This window comes from Protopterus annectens, chromosome 17.part0 (assembly GCF_019279795.1).
Source record: "Protopterus annectens isolate FY-2018-M chromosome 17.part0, PAN1.0, whole genome shotgun sequence".
Classification (NCBI taxonomy): Eukaryota; Metazoa; Chordata; order Ceratodontiformes; family Protopteridae; genus Protopterus; species Protopterus annectens.
In genome coordinates this window covers 70,117,310-70,140,478 of record NC_056751.1, presented here as the reverse complement: position 1 = coordinate 70,140,478, position 23,169 = coordinate 70,117,310, and the positions used below count along the sequence as shown (strand labels likewise).

Sequence of the window (23,169 nt, the reverse complement as noted above, 5' to 3'; positions counted from 1 at the left end):
ATTAAATACTTACAGTAGCGGGTCAAAAGCTGCAAGATTTGCTTAATACCAGCAGTCTGATCACTTAGGTGAAAGCTCAGTACATTTGCACAAAGAAACACGTTCATAAAATGTCTACATAGGAAAAGGATATAGTACCTAGTTGCTCAGATGGAGGTACAAACCAGTTCTGGCAAAAGTCCTAAATCCAGCATCTATGGTGCTCCTCCTTAAACATAATGTAATCAGTGGAAAAGATAACCCATTTTCAAACATATCTGGAAGCAGAGAGAAGGAGATAATGATTACAGTTTGCTTGGTTGAATGCTTATTTGGTCAACCATTCCTGCGAATGGCAGTTTGTGTGAATATCTGACTGAACAACTGCCAGGTTGGTCAACAAGGTTAAGTCTTTTTAGGCAGAGCTAGGAGTTTGTGTGAGTGTGTGTGTGTGTTTGGGTTGTAGTAGGGGTTAGGAAAGGGAAAAGGTAGTGTGTGTGTGTGTGTGTGTGTGTGTGTGTGTGTGTGTGTGTGTGTGTGTGTGTGTGTGTGTGTGTGTGTGTGCTTGTGTGTCAGGGTCAAAGTAAGGGTTAGGTAAGGAGACAGATTTTATGTATGTTTCACTGTATGTAGGTTAGGGTGAGAGTAAGGTAAGGAGGCAGATTTAGTGTATGATTGTGTATGGGTTAGGATAAGGGTCAGGTAATGGGATAGACAGATTAAATAGTGTGTGTGTGTGTGTGTGTGTGCATGCATGCGTGCAAGTGGTGAGTGTCCAAGCTGTCTTGTGTAGTGAATAATGTTTAAGGATAGGGTTAGGGTTAGCACACACTACTAAGATAACCTTAATAACATGCGCGAACTCTAACTAACCATGCCCTTCCTCAAACCCTAATTGTGCACCTTACTACAAAAAAAAAAAAAAACTTTTCATAACACTACCACTATTCTGATAAATTTTATCTAAATTTTGGTAGGGTTAGGATTAGTACACTGGAAAAGGAAATGTATTTCCTTTTTCAGTGCACTTGGTTTCTCTAAAGACAGAAAGAATTTGTGTTATCCTTTTTGATTATTTCTCATAATTCTAGGAAAGATGAATTTGAGTAACATCACATTTTCATCAAAGTAATTATTTTCAGCAGAAACGTCTAAAATATTCCTGCTAATGAGGTACAGGCTTTAAGTGTGACTACACAGCATACTGGCTATACCTGTATTTGTCCAACACTTCCCTCATCAGTTTTTCACTATTTGTGTAAAGTAATGTATAACAGTAGAAGAAAGACCAAATAACCTGCAGAATATCTGACTTATTGTTAGAAAAGTAGATACACACATATCATGGTTGGTCAACCAAGGTGGATATAAACATGATTTACTGGGTAATATGTTACAACAGATCTATTAATATTCAGAAAAAGCTGAATGGAGTAAATAAACAACAGCACTCCACTAAAAATAAAAATCCAACAGTTTTATTCCACCATGATAAGAGTTTAGCGCTTTCGTCAAAAGTACATAAAACTGACTTCTTCAGAACTACATGACACACATAATGCTGATTTAAAATGCCTGCCCTACTCAACAATTAGTCAAACAAGAAAAATGTCATTTCCAGCTAAAAATTGTCATTTCCTGCTAAAAAAGTATGTCATTTCCTGTTAGAAAAAAATATCATTCCATTCCAAAAAAGTACCACCCCACTAAAATAATACAACTGAATTATTAATCCATTGATTCCCAAAAAATAGAGCTTATGTTATGTCTTATCGTGGTGGAATAAAACTGTTGGATTTTTATTTTTGGTGCAGTGCTCTTGGTTATTTACTCCATTCAGTTTTTTCTGGGTCTGGATATTTTCGTTTTTCTTAGATCTATTAATATTAGTAAAATATGTATGTAAATAAACATGTTGTCATGTTCCATGATTCTCAGCCATTTCATTGAAAACCAGTCTTGCTGTAAACAGAAACCAGGAGACAGGCATACATACTTCAAACAAATAAAACCAGAAAGTGGAAAAATGCGGATGGCTATAATAAACTGTAACAAAATAAAAGGGTTAAAATAAGAAGCATTTTCCCCAAACAGTACACAATGATAGCACACACACTGAGTTACAGATACATATTTATTTAGGACAACATGTAGGCAGATACATATTTATTTATGACAACATAGGGAATAATAAAGTGACTATTACTTTAGTATTACATGTTAGAGTTATATTTTAGATTTACAAGAACAATGAAGCTTATTCACTAAGCTGGCAAAGCAGGGCAGAACCTTTCGATATCCAATAGTCACTGTGTCTCTTTGATGGCAGTAACACTGTTACAACAAAGTTTGTGGAGTGTCCTAGGAAGAAACAAAATTAAGTAAATTACCCGTTCACATAATAACATTACAATCCTGTTGCATTTATAGACACTAAAAATAACTTAACGCTAAGTTATGCAAAGTTAGAAAAAAAGACCACTCTAGTATAACCAAATGCTTTGACATAAAGTCAACATATCTTTAGCTTTTCTTAGAAATATGAGTTGTAATATTTACGGCACAGCAAAAATGAAAAGTGCAGTAAACAACAAAACAACCAACCATGATCTAAAATATACCTAATACATGTATTTTACTCATTACCTATAATGGATAATCAAAGGCACACCTATATTTATGAATAACATACGAGGTAATACACTAAAAGATGATAAAACTAAATAAAGGACAATAGCAAAAATATTTAAATTACAGCACCAGTATGGGTCGATATGCATTACATTGCTTACATTCATTCAGAAAGCGAGGAGGGCAGTAAACTACATGCAGTTTTTCAAGCAGTCATTTTATTTCTACCTAATGCAGCCCACCCATTAAAACTGATCAGCTTTGGCAAGTGCATCAGACCTTACACATTTCTATGATTAGGATGAGCCAATTACTATGATTATAATTTGATTCACTGAAGGCATTGCTAATGGACTATATAACAAATATAGGAGGTGTATTGGGGATTAAAATGTTACCATTACTAAATTCTATACCTTTTCTGATAACAAGGGGAGGGAAGTAAAGTGAAGCAATCAGATATAGAAAGAAACACAGTACAGCTGTATGAACCCATCATAACAATAAATCTTAAGAGATTCTTGTAGCAATATTCACAATAATATCTGGCCTTCTATTTGACAATGTAATTTGTGATCTGGACAGACAATTCAGCAGGCAGACATCCCCCTGTCTAACCTAAGGTCTATCTCATGTTACTGGCATACCTACAATGGTTACTATGAGCTCCACATGAAAGTAAACTAGTAAGTACAGTCTTCATTTCTTGGGTAGCAAGGCAGCATAGTGGTTTAGGGGTCTGTATCTCAAGCCCAAGGACTGGAAGTTCATTCCAGCTCTCAAGTGCTATCTGTGTGGAGTAAGTATCATATACCTGTGCATTGTTACTCCTCTCTGGTTATGCCACTATCTTTCCACTTTCTAAAACAGACTTGGTGACTAAGCCACTCTAAACTGTCCATACAGAATGATGAATAACACATCAGTAACATTCTGATACTTCACTCCCTCTCCACAGACAGCAGTACTTGGGTACACAAAATGATTCCTAGATTGGGGAAATGAGTTCCCTATATTAAACTGTCTGTAACTCCACCAAGGGTAGAAAGATTCTGGACCTAATTCTCACAAACTTGTCCCTGACACATTCCCTACTCTTGGTGGTCAGTAGTTAGTCAAGTCAGACCACCTTTACCCACAGAGCATTTCCCTGATAACGAACACCACCATCTTTAGAGATTTAAAAAGGCAAGCCTTTTGTAATTGCATGAAAAAAATCTCCAAGTTCACTTATACAAACCCCACGGTGTACCTTGGATATGTTGCCACCTATGACAAGAATGTATAGATTCAGTTAAGTAAATGCATTGACAGTGCAGTCCCTACTAGAACCAAATATAGTGGTAATTTCAATAACAAATCACTCTAGTGGTCAGTAGATAAAAAAAAAGTTTGCAACAAAAGAAAGAAACTGCTTAGATTACATTGTAAAACAAGAACACCTCAACACAACAAAAATGTTAAAAACAGACAGACATGAAGTCCAGTGAAGCTTCCCATGAATTTAGGCTAGCTTCTGAGACTAAGCATAATTATAAGTCCTCCTTTAGCTATGCTAGAAAAATAAGGAATGATGTGCATCACTGTTCTGAACTTATATACAGTGCTGCCTCCCTCTCAAATCCAAAAGACATTGCTAACATAATAGCAAACAAGTTTGCTGCAGATTTCTCCCTTGAAACTATCATTCCCATTCCAAACATCCCTGCGTCACTCTCCCATTATATCAAGGGATTATCTTCTTGAAGTCTCTACAAGATGAAAAAACACTTCCATTGTTTCTGACAAAATATCTGGCCATCTAATAAAAAGTGTCAAACATGGTCTAAGTAATCCTGTCCTTAAGTTGCTGAACCTAAGTCTAGCCATAGGCTATGTCCCAGAACCCTAGCATACTGTAGTGGTGATGCCTTTCCAAAAGGGTGGCACTACCACTAACCCAAATAACTACAGACCCATTAGCCTCACAAGTCTTGCCAGTAACACTATGGATCACATCATCACTGAACTCATAAATCATTAAAATGTTGATCAGATTTGACCTGCAGCAGTTGATATTTGTTAAAAGCAGGTCATACCTGCTCAATCTTGTGAACTTCCTGAAAGTGTCACAAATGGTGATGGACAATGATCTCATTGTTCATGCTGTCTACTTGGGTCTTACAAAGACTTTCAGCACAATACCACATGACGGGATTGCAAATAAGTTTATGGGCTTAAACATATATCCCTGTGTAGTAAGATGGATTGCAAACTAGCTCAAGGACAGAATGCATACTGTCAGGGTTACTGAAGCCTCCTCAGTTATGGAAAAGGTGACCAGTGATGTCCCTCAGGGGAGAACACTGGGCCCCCTTCCATTTTAACATGTATTTACTTGACCATAATACTGACAAAAAATATATCTCTTGTTAGTTAAGTTTACGGACGATTGGAAACTAGGTGTAGTTGTTAAGTCAACCAATGATATTAATACCTTTTAAAATGAATTAACAGGAGTCAACCACTGGCACACTGAAAAAAGGTCTCAAACTAAACACTAAGAAATGCAGTATTGTCTGCTTCAGAAAACAATAAATTGGTATGAACTACTGCATCAATAGCACCCCCACTACCTAGTAAGACAGTTACTACTTATGCGGGCACCTAGGTCAATAGCTACCTTTCCTTTGATCACCACATAGCAATCATAGTTAGAAAATCCTTCTATATCTCCCAACTAATCACCAAAGGCTTTTCTTCTAAAAAAATGAAGTTATTGTTCCCCTGTAGTCTGCTAGTCAGACTATTTATAGAATAGAGATTACAGAATATAACACATCCTTTGGCATGTATCACACTAGACATATCAAAAAATTCAAAAGACCACAGATGTTTTCTAATGAAAATGATCTTCTGCCTCAAATATCTTAGTTATCAGGAGAGATTGGAATCTCTGTCCCTGTGCTCTGTTTCATAAAGGCTCTTTTCAGAAGACCTGTGCACTGGTTACCATGCTCTTGGGGAATCTTATCAGCAGCAGAAGTTATTTGGCAGTATGTTGTGCCAAAACACAATACCAGAAAGCTTGGTGAGAGGTTTGCTGGGAATATCTCCTTTTTCTTGATAAGGCAAATAGTGCTCCCAACACTAGAAGAAGAGACACAGTCTTCATGACATAAGTAAAACTAAATTGACAGGCTCATCATTCAGCACCTGCCTACGCCCTTGTATAGGCTCTGCTAGCATGTCAAACAAAGTAGTTAGCTGTCAAAATCTTCAAACGCAGCCTAGACAATAGGATGGGTGCCCTAAAATATATTCTGGAACTTATACTCCTTGCCTTCCTTGAAAGGGGTGGTAAGTCAGAAAGTGATTTTTAGTAAGGCAAGCATGGCCTCTGGTCAAACGGGATTGAATTTTTTATGATTCCTATGATAAAGTTTTATGAAATAAACAAATAATAATATTCAGTTATTGAAATGTACTCTGATGAAACACAGTTCCTTGAAACAGTTACACTAAACTGTTTGGTCACTCAAAAACTCATGAGCAGTAGAAGGAAGACCTCCCTCCAACTATATATGTGATCTTGGATGCTTAGTTGTGTTATTAGTGCTATGCGGTAAGTGTAAGAATACTGGACTTGTGTATACTAATCATGGTTTCTCATTTTACTACAAGAAAATCAGCAGCACAAGTTATTTGCCAGTATGTTGTGCCAAAAAACAAAGAGCAGAAAGCTTGGTGAGAGGTTTGTTGGGTTGCTGGAAAGATGTGAGTCATATATATATATTGTGCATTTGTTCTTTCACCTTTTATCTACTAATTCAATTACATTTCATGTGCATCTATTGAATGGTTTAATACCATCAAATGCTTTGTTTTACATATAGCAGTTCAAAATGATGGAACAATATCACTATATGTCTATGGGACAAAATGAAAAAAAAGACATATTTAACATTCTGTCAATACACAATTGCAGAAGTGTTTTCATTATACAGAAACACTTTACTGGATTACAGACTGAAAGGAAGTTGATGGGAATATCAGTTGTTCTGAATTAGCCTATCAACAATTTAACTACTGAAATAAGTGCGTGAGTTACTTGCAATTGTTTCTGTTATTCTATACAGCTGGTTTCTGTGCCTCAGTGCAACAAGACACCTCAAGCTGCAGTTTATTTTCCTTTATGAAATGCTGTGAGGAAGAGTGGGCAATTTCTTGTACCTTCTGGCTGAACTTTGAACAATTGTTATTTATATTACCACACAGAGTATCTGCCTTTTGTGTTGATCTTTAATCTTCGTTAGTTCACAGGTTTAAAAGAAAACAAAGGCATAAGCCCTATTCTAAATTTGAAAATTATACTGAACAACTGTTAAACTGTACAATTTGTTTTAATATTCATGGTTCATATAATCAAATTGTTGTATTGTCATACTGGGAGCATTAATAATAAGCATATTGACATGTTGTTGCCATCTTAATTAAAAGGGCCTTTTGTCCTAGTCTGTTTCAGTGTTTACTTCTTTGTTTATCTACCTGTTTGCCAGTTCTATCCATCTATCTTCCTATGTATCTGTCTACTTATCTACCTATCTATCTAATGTTTTTACTCTTTGTTGAATTGCATTAGACCCACTTGGCATGAGTTATTTTCGTAAGTTCATAGGTGTACACTAGGCTAACAACCACAAGGGCATTTTTAAGCATAAGCATGCATCCCAAATGTATCCAACACATCTTGGTGCCCTAGATGCTATTTTAAGGGTATGTGTAAGCTACGGCATGGGTGGTCAAACATTTACAGGCTGCTTCTGCCCATTATAAATATAATTGACAGACCAGGCGTGAATTCCAATTTACCATTTACTGGTGATGATTGGGTCACGGAAGAATTCTGCATCACATGAATAAGAATCCTGGGAAGAACTCTGCTTCACATGAATGGGGATCTTGATCCAGAGAAGGGGCATTATTTTAGACACATACCTATCCCTCCTCCAACATGTCTTATTTACATCACAAGCAAGGTTAAGTCCCCGGATCGGTTAGTTCTGATGCTATTTATTTTTCAGTTATGCAAGAGTTCTATCAGACTGAAATACAGGGATGCCTATTGCCCCTCAGCAATCTGTAGGAGACAGAGTATATGAATAGGGATTTGAAGTGATCTACACAGGACATGTTATTAATGATCTACATTCTTTTTATGAGGTTATCTCTGTGGGCATCCCAGTTGCTGCATGTGATTGGTCAGGTACATATTGAAGGGGGCATTATACTCAATGATAGGCCAGATGAGGTATGAATACAGTAGAGTAATGACTTTTCTGGAACTAGATGCCATACCCTTTCTTATAACTTGAGTAATATAGAATGAGTTCCTTACTACCTTAGACAGATGTTGGTCAAAAATTACGGGGTATTGTCAACATGTGTCCCCAGGTCCCTGACTAATGGGTCTACTCTTAGGGTGTGCTACTGATGAGGTAGTTTCCTAGGATAGACCACGTCCCAAAGAGTAATATTGTGCATTTCTTGGAGTTGAATTGCAAACTGTGGCTCTTGCACCAGTCATTTGTCTATGTTAGCCCTTTCTGTAGAATATTAGTGTCTTGGGAGGATTCTATGACTGCTCCCAGTTTGTAATCATCAGCAAACTTGGTCATCCAGAGGACCTTGATGTTGGCCTTGACTTCCGAGAAGTAGATGTCAAAGGAGAAGACCCAGCACAGAGTCTTGAGGAACTTTACTAATGACCGTCCTCTTTGTGAAGAGGAATTCTCTATCTTGAGCTCTCAGAGAAGACCACAAATGATATTTGCACTAGCTAAGGATAGTTTGGCTAGGATGTGGGGAATGTCCCTACTCTTTTCAAAAAGTACCAATAAGTACCATGGAATCTTTTACACCTACCAGCGTTGCCATCAAGACAAGCTGATGGGACCTTCATTTAAAGCTGATGGGACCTTCATTTAACATCCCATTTGAAGTGATTAGTAACAGAATCTGGGGAAACTGTGCAATATTTATTTACTTCAATAAACTATCTAGTGCTTTAGAGGTGGCTATGACATGTTTCTCAAGTGTAAGTTTAGTTCTTGTGTGTGTAGTTTGGCACTTTAGTTATGCTCTGGTAACTGAATTTATCATGATCTACTGTGGATTCTAAGGCTAATTTCAAGTCTCCTGTCAAACGCAGAGGAAAATCCACAATTGCTTCTAAACAGCAATTGTTAGTTACAAGTCCAATTATCACTTCATTTTTTGCAAGCTTCTTGAATGGCAAATTTGAAATTTTTTACACTTTTCATACTGACAAATAACTCTAAAAGCATGTAAAAAGGTAAAAAATGAATTAGTTGAATAAGAATAACTATTTTTGTCTTTTTCCATATGTTGAAGGCTTCCATTGCATGTAATAATTACAAGCTAAACAAAGATCCTGCAAATCACACATTAGAAATTTTCTATTAATGATTAAGGCAATCACGATGGTATTTCCATTTGTGATGAAAAAAATGTAAGACAGTTCCTTAAATTTATAGCCATACATGAATATAGATAGTAGTGTGAGTACAAGCTGAATGGTAACATGTTGTTTGACAAAAAAAATGTGAAAAATGTAGGGCAAGGATACCTCAGTAGTCACATTTGGAAAATGTAATAACAGTGACAAACAGGTATAAATTATTTTGTGTAAATCAGTGCAAAAATATGACATATTTTATGAAAGTAAATATGGACAAACATGATTATAACAATTACCTCCATGCCCAGACAAGGTGAGAATGAAAATAATGCATGTAATGTGTTTTTTATTACTTATTCATGTTTTTTATTATTTATTAATGAAGTAGGTGGGCTGTTCCATTGACCCTTTTCAGAGACATCCTAGGCTCAGTGACAAATACTAAAGCATAAACATCAAAAGAAATGCATAATTAAGAAAAAAGCCAAGTAATGGTATACAACGTTTAAGTGCTAGTAGTACAATGGCAATAAACAAAGGTTATCAACAAATACAAGGACCCTGACAAAAGTTAAGAGGTATAAGTAAGAATAACATAAAGATAAATAATAAAGAGAAATACAGCAGATAACATTTAGGGTAACACACAGATTCATGTACAAAGACATCAATATGTCCAGTACTGATAGTTTTAATCGTTACCTGGTATTAACCACTTTAATGGTAGCGGTCCACTGGGCTGCCCTGGGAAGACGGCCTTTGTGAACATATTTAAAGGTCACAAGTGTATCTTGGATGTTCACTTTAGTGGCAAATTGGCTCCAAATGACAAGATCAGTCTAGAGAATGGTCTTTCCCTCACTACTGTGGGGGGTGAGGAAAGAGTTGTCATTTTGGGAGCTTCGCGGGGTGTTGTTTCGGTACCTGAATACAAGTCCTGTTTTCAGAGGGGTGGGGCAGTAGGCCATGTTTAAGATTCTGAAAAGTAAATTGCTGAGAAGAAAGGTGGAACTGTCCATTATTGACAGCTACTTGGTGTCATTAAGTAGGTTACAGTGATGCTCAAGAGGATCTGATATAAGACTGAATCTTAAGATTTTACTTTGTGTGATTTATAATCTCCAAGTATTGTAAGGGGGATGCAGAGCCAGCAAAGACAAACCATTTCCAAGTTTTGTAAGTAGAACATTTATGGGGATGATAGTCCAGGTAAAAAGCATCCTCCAAGATAACTGCCTGGGAAGGCTCAACAATAATGGTCTTCTTTTCTGAGGCTGCAATGCCACTATGAAACACTTCATGAGGTCTACTTGACGGCTCAGAATGCTGATTAATATGAGTTGGTGACCATTAAAGAGCCTGCACAAGTGACTGGGGTTTCAGTTTTTACTTTGGTCTGTCAGAGTTGTGATGGATACTTGTCTACCTTTCTGACATGCTGCTTAACCCCAGTAGTGGAAGCATCTGGACGTATACATGGAGACATAGGAACATATTAACTAAGTGATCACAGGGACCATAAGATTCAATTCAATTCAATTCAACTCAATTGTATTGTCATATTTACTAGAGACAGCTTCACAAAGCACAATGAAATTCTTAGTCTGCAAATCCTCCAGCAACATATAAAACAAGAAGTAGTAATCTAAGACAACAAATAGATATTAATGTAAATACCAACATCAGTAAATGCATTAAACCGTGCAAAACAGCACATTTGTGCAAAACAAGCTCATTCCCTCCAAATGTGAACCAACCTACAGTACAGGATGGAGAGGTAATATGTGAATTTTATTTTACAGTGTAATAGCATGGGTCTATTTTATATATTCGAACGCTTAAAAGTTCGAATCACTAAAGATCGAACTTTAGTGATTGAACTTTTAAATCTTCGAATGTATTAAAAATTAATATTTAAAACAAAAAAAAGTAAAGAGTTTAAGCAGGGGGGCAAGCCCCCTGCACACCCCCAAGTGGGGGGGCTGCACACCCCACACCCCCCGCTACTTAAATATTCCATCTCCGAGATCGCACTTCAGTGTGTTACAGTGCGGAAATGGAAAATTTCCCATTTTCTACACTGTAGCGTGATCTTGGAGTTGGTATATTTAAGTAGTGGGAGGTGTGGGGGGCACAGCCCCCCATGTGGAGGGTGCCCCCCTGCTTACACCCTTTAGTTTTACTTTTTTTTTGTTTAATTTTTTAAATTTTCTAATATATTCGAACATTTAAATGTTCAATCACTAAAGTTCGATCTTTAGTGATTCGAACATTTAGGCATTCAAATATATAAAATAGACCCTAATAGCTTATGGTATAAAACTGTCTTTCAGCCTGGTTGTCCTGACCACCATGCTCTTAATGCCTCCCTGAAGGTAGCAGCATAAACAGTTTGTGTTGTGGGTGGGTGGTGTCCATGATAATGTTTTTAGCCCTCCTAAAAACTCTTTTGTTAGAGATGTCCTCCAATGCAGGGAGTGTTACTCCAATGATGTTTTGCTCAGTTTTTATTACTCACTGTAGAGTCTTGCAATTCTGAATTGTACTATTTCTAAACCATACTGTAATAGAGTAGGAGAGAATGCTCTCAACTGTACGTCTGTAGAAGTTGCTGAAGATGGTATTGGGAATGCCAAACTTCCGAAGCTTTCTCAGAAAATACAGTCACTACCTGCTCTTCCTTACCAGGTCTCTATGTTTTGAGTCCAGGTGAGGTCCTCAGAGATGCTAATACAGAGGAGTTTGAATGTAGCCACTCTTTCTTCCTCAGCCTCACCAATATATAATAGTAAGCACTGCCCTCTATTTCTCCATGTCTTAACGATCATCTGTTTTGTTTTGCTGGTATTAAGAAAGAGCTTGCTATTCCAGCACCACTTCACAAGGTTCTCCACTTCCCTCCTATATGCTGACTCATCACCCCCGGATATCAGACCAACCATCCGCAAATTTGACAATACTGGTGTCCTGTTGAGAAGCAACACAATAATATGTGAAGAAGGTGTACAGCATTGGACTCAGCACACAACCTTGTTGAGTTCCTGTATTTATTATTATTGTTTTAGACATGTTATTTCCCAGCCTGACTGACTGTGGCCTGCCTGTTAAAAAATCCAAGACCCAATTGCAAAGAGTCAGTGACACACCCAGTATGGACAGCTTATTAATAAGCATCGGCACTGTATTGAAGGCTGAACTATAATCAATAAACAGCAATCAAGCTTAACAGTCCTTATTCTCCAAATGAGTTAAGAAATGTATGCAATGTTGTACTGACTGCATCCTCTGTTGACCTATTCGGTCTGTATGCAAAATGCAGGGGATCCATTGTATCAGATATAAGTCACTGGATATAACTCATAATGATTCTCACAAACCATTTCATCATTATTGGAGTCAATGCAACTGGACAGTAATCATTCAGGGAGTTGGCTTTGCCCTTTTTCTGCAGTGAAATAATAGTGGATGCCTTATAACAAGTAGGAATTGTAGCTCATGCGAGGTAGAGATTGAATATATCAGCCAGAACATCAGCAAGCATTGAAGCACAGGTTTTTAGTGTCCATCCAGCGATATTATCTGGACTGACTGCCTTCTGGAGATTTACCTATTCAAGGACTTTGGTACGCTTGCTGGTGATATTGTGAAGGGTGGTGGTGCCTCCTCTCTGCTCCTCTCTCTTATGGTGGTACCCTTTAACTCAGTGTTTTGGACCTCAAACCGGGCATAAAATTCATTGAAATCAGGTGAAAACTGACTGTCAGTAGTCATCCCTTTGCCTTTGTCTCTGTAGCCTACGATGTTTCCCAGGCCTTGCCACACATGCCTTGTATCAGCAGTCAAATAGCCTTCCAGATTACAACTGTAATTTTTCTTTGCTGCTCTGATAGCTCTGTGTAAGTCATATCTAGATTTTTTATACTCTCTAATATTGCCTGATGCATATGCCTTGGAGCAGGCATGAAGCGCAGAGCAAACCTCTGAGTTACTCCATGGTTTATTATTTGGATATATCCAGATATCTTTATGGGGCACAATGAGGTCAGTTCATGTGCTTATGTAGCTAGAAACTACAGTCCTCCAGATCAACAATACCATCGTCATTCATAGCAGCTGTCTTAAACACATCCCCAGTGAGTACTCTGCAAACAATCCTGAAGCTCCTGTTCAGACTCCTCCACCACATCTTTTCGGTTTTTCTTACAATGTGAGCTTGTTTGAGGAGCTGTCTAATGCCGGGTAGAGAAATACAGAAACATGATCAGATTGACCAAAATGAAGGTGAGATACAGCCTTGTATGTTCCCTTCACATTACTGTACACATGATCTAGTATATTTTTCTCCCATGTAGGGAAGGTAACATATTGCTGGTATGCTGGCATCACAGACCATAAGTTGGAATCATTAAAGTCATCTGCCACTATAAACACTGTGTCAGATGTTTATTTTCTTGTGCATTTATAACCTCATACAATGTCTCCAGTGCAGCCGAGCGTTATAAGCAGCTAAGATAAACACAGCTGTAAACTTTCTCGGTAGATAGAAGGGTCTGCATTTCAGCATTAGGTGCTCTACATCACTCGAGCAGTGTCTGCTACCAATCTGCACATCTGAACACCATCTGTTAATATAAATACAAATAACTCCATCTTTGATTTTACCGGATACCTCCGTGTGGTCCCCACAATGGCTAGCGCATGCAACTGGACAACTGAATCAGGAATATTATCTGATAACCAAGTTTCAGTAAACATCAGTACACAGCAATCTCTCATTTCTCTCTTGATCACAATTCTAGTTTTGAGATCATCCATTTTGTTCTCAAGAGATCGAACATTAGCAAGCAGCAGGCTGGGAAGGGGTGGTCTACTGGCCCTCGCCTTTAATTTTACATGTAACCCACATCTCCTGCCTCTCCTACCTCTCCTGCTACATCTCCGCTTAAGACACTCCTTCCCTCATCTACATTCATCACCAGACTGCCTTGCTTGTAGGCCTTGTCTGCAAGCATTTCTGAGAAGATGTTTCCATTCTGATAAGCAAGGAATGTGTTGTCTTTCAGCTCTTCCCGGTTAGGGGTCGCCACAGCGGAAATCAGGTCCGCTAATGATTGGCAGTTGATTTTTTTAAGCAAGGAATAATATCACAAAACTGACTGCCAATCTCTACATGCCTAACCATATACACTCTTAAGGAGACCCTTTTCAAGCACTTAATAGTGCTACCCTCTCAAATCAAGCAGGGCAGTACACGATAACCTTGGTGTAAATTTGTGCCTACTTATCAAGTCATCAAGACTAGCCTTAAAGATAAAAAAGTAGTATTTCTCAACAACACCACGAACTCAAATAAATATAGCAGCAACATTAATACAAAATACAGCTCAACTTTCATATATTTAACAGTTTTTACAGAGTAGAAAACAGTTTTCTACTCTGTAAAGGCTGTTAACCGAAAGAGAAGTACAATATATTTTTTTGTATTAAATATATGAAAGTTGAGCTGTTTCTCACTGGTATTCTTTTTTGTGGTCGTTGCTGATAAAAAAGTAATACTTTGACCTGTATTGGTAATTTATTGCATAGGTTAGGAATATGTTGAGTTAGGAACATATCTCTCCAGCGAGTCTTGTTTACTGATATAGATACAAGTTTTTAGTGCAGGTGTTTATACAGCCACTAATCTTGCAAAGAAATAGGAAGTCAGATAGGAACTCATCTTTCATGACTCAAAAAGCAAAACATAGGTCACGTTGCATCAATGTGTAGGCTCCTAAGTATAAGAGGAGCTGTGCTACCACTGGAACCACTGCAGCAATTAGCTTTGGTTTTACTTTCACTTTAATTTTTTTCTTAGTTCACATTTTTGTTCTACTGATTCTTCTCCTATACCTGAAGGGCCTGCCATGTGTCTATTTTTATGTTCCTTAACTTTATCTGAGGTTTATAAACTATGTTGTCTCGTTTTCAACCTTGTTTAGTTTCTTAAATAACAGAAATTCTTGGAAAATATTTAATCTTCTAAATGTAGTATTTACGGTGATCAAGATCATCATAATTGTGTGACTAACCAAGACAAAACAAGCTCCTGTAAGAATATCTTCCAGTTTCTCTGCATTAAATAATCTGAGTACTTCCATGGGACCATCTGTATGAAAATTATTACATGTATATTTTCTACCTCAATCAAACTTGATAAAGAACTTTGATGGGTGCACCAATACTCCTATGCTAGGAAAACCAGGGAACTGCATGAAAACCAAAGATGGTACTTACCAGTATTGCTATTATGAAGGACTCACACCAGCCCATATCATTTCTGACTTTAACATCAGACTTGTATTTACTCATTCCAAGATAAACTGTGCATATCACAATAAAGTGAAGATGGGACCCATTAACACCTGCAGTCTAAATAAAAGACTAAGCTGTCTAGAGTTTTACCTTGCCTTCGAGGGAACTGGAGTGTGAAGTGCTGTCACTACTCAGTCCAGTTCACCAACCACGGAGATGGTATAACTACATTATTATGTCAATCCTTCAGAAGTCAGCTTATAGAAACAAATTATGGACATGAAATACTCCACTCACAGGTTGCAATAAACAACATAAATTACAATTCCATAACATGTTATCACAAAATATGTCCACTTCTTTAACAAACGTATATCTCTCCCATAAATGGAAAATACTTGTCTACCTAGTGACCTGCATTATCATTCAACTGACTGGCAGAGCTATGCTTCAGCCAGTCACTGGTACAAATCAATTAGACTTCACAAACTTTAACAATCTCAAAAAAAAACTGTAAAAATATCAACAAGGGAAATATATTATTTATCCTGATGAAATATCTGCTATATCTGCTAAGATGAATGATGTCCTGACACTTTTCACTCTAACCAAAATACTGTCATACTGCTCATATACAGCAAATCCATCTAGGAAAATATTTTTAAGGATTTTTCAAACAGCAATAGCTCTCTCAGCTATCACCTTGCATTAATGGGGCTAGATATTAAGTCCCATCACAGTCTGCTAGCGAATCTTTCACAGCCATCTACAATACTTTGAATAACTGAATTGACAGATTCATCCCCAAGGCATACATATACTAGAAAAAGTTGCAAAAAATCTCCCAAAAAGCATGCAAAGCCTTCAGATTTTACCTAACCTAACATAGCAAGCTAAGGCCAACTCTATCCCCTAAAAAACTCATTAAAACAATCAAATGAAGTAGACTCATTTGCTGTATAGCTTGGCATCAGGATGGGCAATAGTCATAACACATTCTACAACCATATCTGAACAATGATGGGACAGATGCAAAAATGAAGCATTTTAGAAAAAAATGGTATCATTGTAGGAGAGCTGACAGATAGAGATAACACACCGGTATATAGATCTGGAATAAATTTTAGGCCACAAATGAAAAGCCCATCCACCCTTCCTATCTGCAATATGACCCCACCCACAATTGTCTCCAAAATGGTTACCTCTGCCCATAGCAATAGCATAAACACCATTTCCATGTGACCATCTGTGATACCAGGAAGCTTAATTTGTGCAATTAAAGATATCCTAGCATAACCCCTTATACACATTCTTAGTAAAGCATTACAGAATGACTAAGTCCATGATATCTGCTAGCAGTTTATTGTAGTCTCAATCTACAAGGGAGGCCCTTCTACAGACACCAGTAATTAAAGACCAATCAGCTTCAGAAGCATGTTGTGTATGGTGATGGAGAGAATTGTGATGGAATGTACTCAGACAGACACAAAACACCTCCTTTCTACGTGGTCTAATAAGTATGGTTATCTCAAAGACAGATCTTCTATTCCTAACCTTTAACTTAGAACTGCTGCCCTGGATGAAAATGTATATGTTTATGCAACTTACTTAGATCTTTTTAAAGCATTAAACACTGTAACTCATGATGGGATCATGCATACACTTAGGGACCTACAAGCAAATGAAGCTCTAATAACTTGGGATCTGTGGTTTCTCTTATAGGCAAAGACAGCAACTTACTCTCTTCTCAGTATCTTACCACCTTCTTGCAAGAAACCTATTCTTGACACACAAAGCATAAAACCCTTACTAGCTGAATCCCTTTATTTTTAATACTCTCAAAGCCAGAACACAAGAGGACACTCAGCCCCAATTAAAAATTAACTTCAAAAATGGGAAAAAGGTGGTGTAGATAGATGGATGAACAGATGGAAGTACAGATGGATGAATAGATGGATGGACAGATGGCTCAACTGTACCATGAAATGTGGCAACTTCATATCTCTAGGACTTCAATTCCAAAAAAATTAACTCCCTTTCTTAATTTCAGCCCAGCAACTCATACCTTCAAAAGGAATTGAATAAATACATGGATACCTGCATGGGACCCAGGGCATCAAGCTCAACTGTAGGCTTTGAGCTTATTCACCAAACCTACAAACCTAGGATTATATTAAGAGGGATATCAACTACTGGTGGAAACTGATTTACTGCTACAGTTACACCTCTAAAGAAGTTTCTTTATGTAAAGTGCAAGGTGCATTTATTATCATTGAAAAAATATTTCCCTAACCTTCCAGCATGAGAGAATTAAGTAATTTAGTTGGTGAACCTGGGATTTCCTGTTTAAAAGACTGGCAAGAGATGAAGATTACATCAGTATTGTCCATTCCAAAGCCTGCTTATGAATATGTATGCAACAGAGGCTGGCTACATTAGTCAGACTACTATAATCATCATAAAACTACTGTGCTTCACATAATACTTAAAACATCTTGGGGGTATCTTAATTAAGAGAAAAGTTCTGAACGCTGAATTACAAAATATTGAGCTCATGAACTCTAATTACTTGTATACTTATTTGCAGGGGAAGGGATGGGGACCCAGCCCCATCAATGTGGGCAGACATGGTAGAAGGGGTGTCATTATGATATACTATCAGGGTTGCCAGACGTCCCTATTTGAGCGGGACTGTCCCGAGATCAGCAGCCTGATCCCGAGTCCTGCCCTGCCGATTTAAATCCCGAGCAGCCTCCGCTTTGTTTTTTTGTTTTTTTTATTGACCCGTATACCGGCATACAGGCCAATCAAAAATCGCTAAACAAGCAGCTTCTTGTGTTTAATGCGGAAGTTCCGCATTAAACGAAGCTCCATGTTTAGCGATTTTTGATTGGCCCGTATGCCGATATATGGGCCAATCAAAACATCGCAAAACAGAGCTACTTCTGTTTAATGCAGAGCATCGCAGTTCCGCATTAAACAGAAGTAGCTCCGTTTTTAGCGATTTTTGATTGTCTCGTATACCGGTATATGGGCCAATCAAAACATCGCAAAACAGTGCTACTTCTGTGTAATGCGGAACTGCGATGTTTCGCATTAAACAGAAGTAGCTCTGTGTTTATTTATATTTGATTGGCCCAGGCCAATCAAATAAAAAATAAACACAGAGCTACTTCTGTTTAATGCGTAACTCTGATGTTCCGCATTAAAGACATGGAAGACCTTTTTTTTTTTTAGTCCCTACCTGGCAGTCAGGAATCTGGGCAACCCTGTATACTATGAGTAATCATGTCCAAACACATTTATAAGGAAAGTATTTGGGGTATTGTGGTATCCTGACTTTGTTTTTGTGAGATTCCATGTTTTGTGCTTCTGCATTTTCTGGTATATTATATTATATTATATTAAATTCTATTCTATTCTATTCTATTATATTACATTATATTTTATAATTGGGCTTACATTACTCTTATGTAAAAAATAAAAATTAAATCGAAAGTCAAACCTGAACCCAGCTGATGGAGTAGCACACAGGTCGAAGGTAAACAGCAAATTAAAAATGGGCTTTGCAGAGTATAATTGATAAGTCCCTGCCTTCAGGACTAAAAAATGATTCATTAGTATAATGGTATGCAAAAACACAAATTGCTGAGAAAATGTGGTATAGGGATTAGCAAAAGTAAAGATAAAATGCATTACATGTATTAAGCTTAATTATATAAAATACTGAAAATTTCTTCCAACGTATTTGCTCTTTTTAGTAGTAGTTGACACTTCCTAGGAAAAAATACTTAATTTAAAACCAGCACAAGTAGAACCTTAAAAAAATATCCAAGTTCATGCTAACATCTCTCAAAAAAACATGATGCATGATGAAAAAATATGATTAGCTGTTCTAACTAGTGCAGTGAAATGCTTTCTCTGAACAGGTTATACCTGCTAATGTGTCATTTCTCCACATACTGTGAAGCAGCAGATAAGGGTCGTTTACAGTATATCTTTTACTGTTATGCAACATTTGTGCATTTGTCTACAAATAATGAATGGCAAAATTACCTGTAGTAGACAATGTTCCTGCTCTTGCAGCAGTTTTGTACAGTGGAGCTTGGTACAGTGATGGATCGGCAATATAATTCTGCTGTGGCTCAAAATGCACCACTGGTAGCCTTGGATTCATTTGTCTTGGCAAAGCATCTTCAATCACCATCTCTTCATCATCCCAGCAGCAGGCATCCATGTACATTCCATGGACCAGTACTCCATCTTCAGGAGCTGGAAGCTAAATTAAATGATAATATTTATTTTAACTATATTATCATTTGCACAGGTTGCTGTTTGTAGACATGACTGTTCTATCAACACTTACCAAAGTATCTTGCCTGTTATCTCATTTGGCTGTACATTAAACATTATGGGCTGTAGTCTCATTTAGTAATTTCATTTATTTCACAGTAATACTAGACAAATACAGTATATGAGGATGGCAGCTATCTAATGCAAGTGATGTGCTGGTAAGCATCCAAATAAAAGTGTACATTTTACTACAGAATTTAAAATATAGGCAATTTATATTCTACCAAACTACTTATTCATTAAATAATTTGAAAACAAGCAGGTCTGAAACAGAGTGCATGGTGCTATAGTTCTGAAATATATACATTCAAAATTCAGGATACTATCTCAAGTCTGATGAGAAAGCCCAAGGGAATTCTATTACACTTTACATTAAGGCTATATATATATATATATATATATATATATATATATATATATATATATATCACTGAACTATACTAGTTAACCTTAATAGAACCCATGTCACATTTTACCAGTACATAAGTTATATAAAATAACCTAAAAACTGACAGTGTTGCCTACTGCTGACTTGTAGCTACAGGTAGTCCACATTGCAAAGATCAACTATAACTTGGTCAGAGCTTAGATAAACTGGCATTGTTAGATATAACAGCAAGCCAATTATTATAATTAAAAAAATCAATGTTTCACTAAGAGAAAATATTCCATGTATATATATACATATATATATATATATATATATATATATATGACAAAAGATCATACTGAAACTGACAATAGTTCATTTATAAAAGATGGGAAGCTGGAAGTAGTACAAATACCACTTCATGTCTCCCCTGAAAAGAAGCTACTAGCCTAGTGGGACTAACCCAGTTTAAAAAAAAAGTACAGGTGTTATAGGTTCCTGATCCATGTATCACTAATATAATAGTCAAATTCACTATGTTGACAATAGTAATATTACAGCACACTCTGATAATCTGCCTACATTTATGTACTAAGCATTAATTTCAGCTCTTACATACTTGGCAGTGACACTTTGCACATGAGTTACACAAAATGAATTGTTAGGGATGATTCATGTATTCATGTTAAGTGTTATTCTGATGTAATAAAAATAAAAGGAATCACATTTAAAATACTGAAAATATAGTTTTCACATTAATCTATACTGAATCAAATCTTGGAAGTTAAACATCTACTTTGTTCTCTCAAAGAGACCTTTACTAACGTTATAAAAGCAAATGTATTACCTTTTAATGGCTGCCAGCTGAAATTTTAAAAACTAGCATTAAAGAACAATTTATCTTACTTGCTGACATTTTCAGAACTATATATAGAAAACTGCAAGCCATGACATGGGTATTCATATTCAATGTGCATAGAAGGCAAGGACTACTAAGATACTTTGTGTGCTATGAAACCTTGTGTGATTCATAGTTATGTTGCTACATTTATGATTCAGTTGCACTCCTGCTCAGCAGTGTAGCTCTTCGCTACTAACAGCAGAGTTTCACAGCCACATGTAAATGTGGTAGTTAGTGGATCCTACGCTAATACCAATGGTTATATAGCCAGATGCAGTGCTCTTTTAAGACAGTTGCACAGTATGGCTGCCAGGCATGTTTAGACTATGCAAGTTTTCCAAAACAGTAGCACAGAATATGTGTAAGTGTATGACAATATTTTTTCAGGGTGCACTTATACATCTTTGTGGAGGTATTCATAGCAGGAGAAGCATAGTAGCATGTAAGATTTGCTGTGTGTGTGTGTGTGTGTGTGTGTGTGTGTGTATGAGAGGGTATGTGAGTGTCTGTATATGCGTGATACAGTGAATGTCAATGTGTCTGTGTGAGTGGATGTGAGTGTAATATTGGTGAAAACGTTTTATTTATGTGAATATGTAGCATGCATCTGACTCTTTAAACATAATTTTATATATATATATATATATATATATATATATATATATATATATATATATATATATATATATATATTTCATTACACTGCAGTTATGAATCAGGCTGACAAGGGATCATTCTGCAGTGCAACACATCCTTGAACATGTAATTTTAATGTACTGTATGAGTTCTGATACACTGGGAAACATGAAAACAATGCACTTCAAGCTGATATAAGGTCCACGGTGATGTGACAATCTGCATGAAAAGTAATGTTTTCTCCACTTGCAGTTATGAGACAAAGGCAAGTGAGAAAGTAAAGAACTGACACATCATTATTTCATTTGCCAGGTGATAAAGAGAACATATAACAAAAATCTCTGCACACTTCTTTATGAAAAATTGTAGATATGACCAGGCAGTTGGCCTCATTTTCTAAATATTGTTATATTAGTCCTGGAGTAGGATGGGCTTATGCTTGTATTACACTGCATTGCATTATTGCTCTTAGATTACACTGTGCCATTTTGTTTACTAGACAACAGTTTTCTAGTTAGAATAGTATGGAAAATGAATTATGACAATAAATATGCATCTCATCTGAACACACACTGAACCTCATTCCATTGCTTTCTTTTAGATTTGTGTGTGTGTGTGTGTGTGTGTGTGTGTGTGTGTGTGTGTGTGTGTGTGTGTGTGTGTGTGTGTGTGTGTGTGTACAGCTGTCTGATGTGACTTTGGCCACTATAAATGGGAAGATTGTGAAAGCATGAAGTGCAGGTATTGAATGAGTGAGTGTTTGCCTATTCATGTGCATGTGACTATGAGTCTTTGTGGATATGTGTGTGTGTGTGTGTGTGTGTGTGTGTGTGTGTGTGTGTGTGTGTGTGTGTGTGTGTGTGTGTGTGTGTGTGTGTGTGTGTGTGTTTATGTACGTATGGGTGTCAGTCCAGTGTGTATGACCATGGAGGAGTGGGGTTGGTCATGAGTCAGTAGACTACCAGGGTGCATAGGTCATACTTGAGGGGAGGGTGTAGGTTGGGAGCCTCTAAACCACCAGGGGCAATTTCTCCAGTTGCATAATGGGTTATTCTGATAGGGAATGCCATCAAGATATGGTAAAGGGTGAGGAAGGGAGACTGTTGTACAACAAGGGGACAGTAAAACTAGGGATCAGTATTTTAGCAAGGACAGTCAGATGCAGCTATAACACCTACACAACGTGTGTGTGTGTGTGTGTGTGTGTGTGTGTGTGTGTGTGTGTGTGTGTGTGTGTGTGTGTGTGTGTGTGTGTGTGTGTTCATGTGTGAATATGTGATCAGTATTTTAGCAAGGACAGTCAGATGCAGCAATAACACCTACACAATGTGTGTGTGTGTGTGTGTGTGTGTGTGTGTGTGTGTGTGTGTGTGTGTGTGTGTGTGTGTGTTCATGTGTGTGTGTGTGTGTGTGTGTGTGTGTGAGTGTGTGTGTGTGTGTGTGTGTGTGTGAGTGTATGAGGACCTGAAGTGCTGTGCAGCAATGAGCATGTGTTATTAGGGTGCTCAACAGAGCAGTGCAAACTGCTCCATTTGATTGATTCAT

The 23,169-nt window shown here is 37.2% G+C and overlaps 1 protein-coding gene across 1 annotated transcript in view; it reads right to left on the bottom strand.

The window, feature by feature from the left end:
* Window positions 1-2,095: 2,095 nt before the first annotated feature.
* Window positions 2,096-23,169, bottom strand: part of DNAH6 (dynein axonemal heavy chain 6) — a 5,071,261-nt gene continuing 5,050,187 nt past the window's right edge. Inside the window, exons 77-78 of the mRNA XM_044059309.1 lie at window positions 19,421-19,643; window positions 2,096-2,340 (exon numbers count right to left, since the gene is read on the bottom strand). Of these exons, the coding sequence (XP_043915244.1) occupies window positions 2,237-2,340; window positions 19,421-19,643 (327 nt within the window). The 3' untranslated portion in view covers window positions 2,096-2,236. The remainder of the gene's footprint in view (window positions 2,341-19,420; window positions 19,644-23,169) is intronic.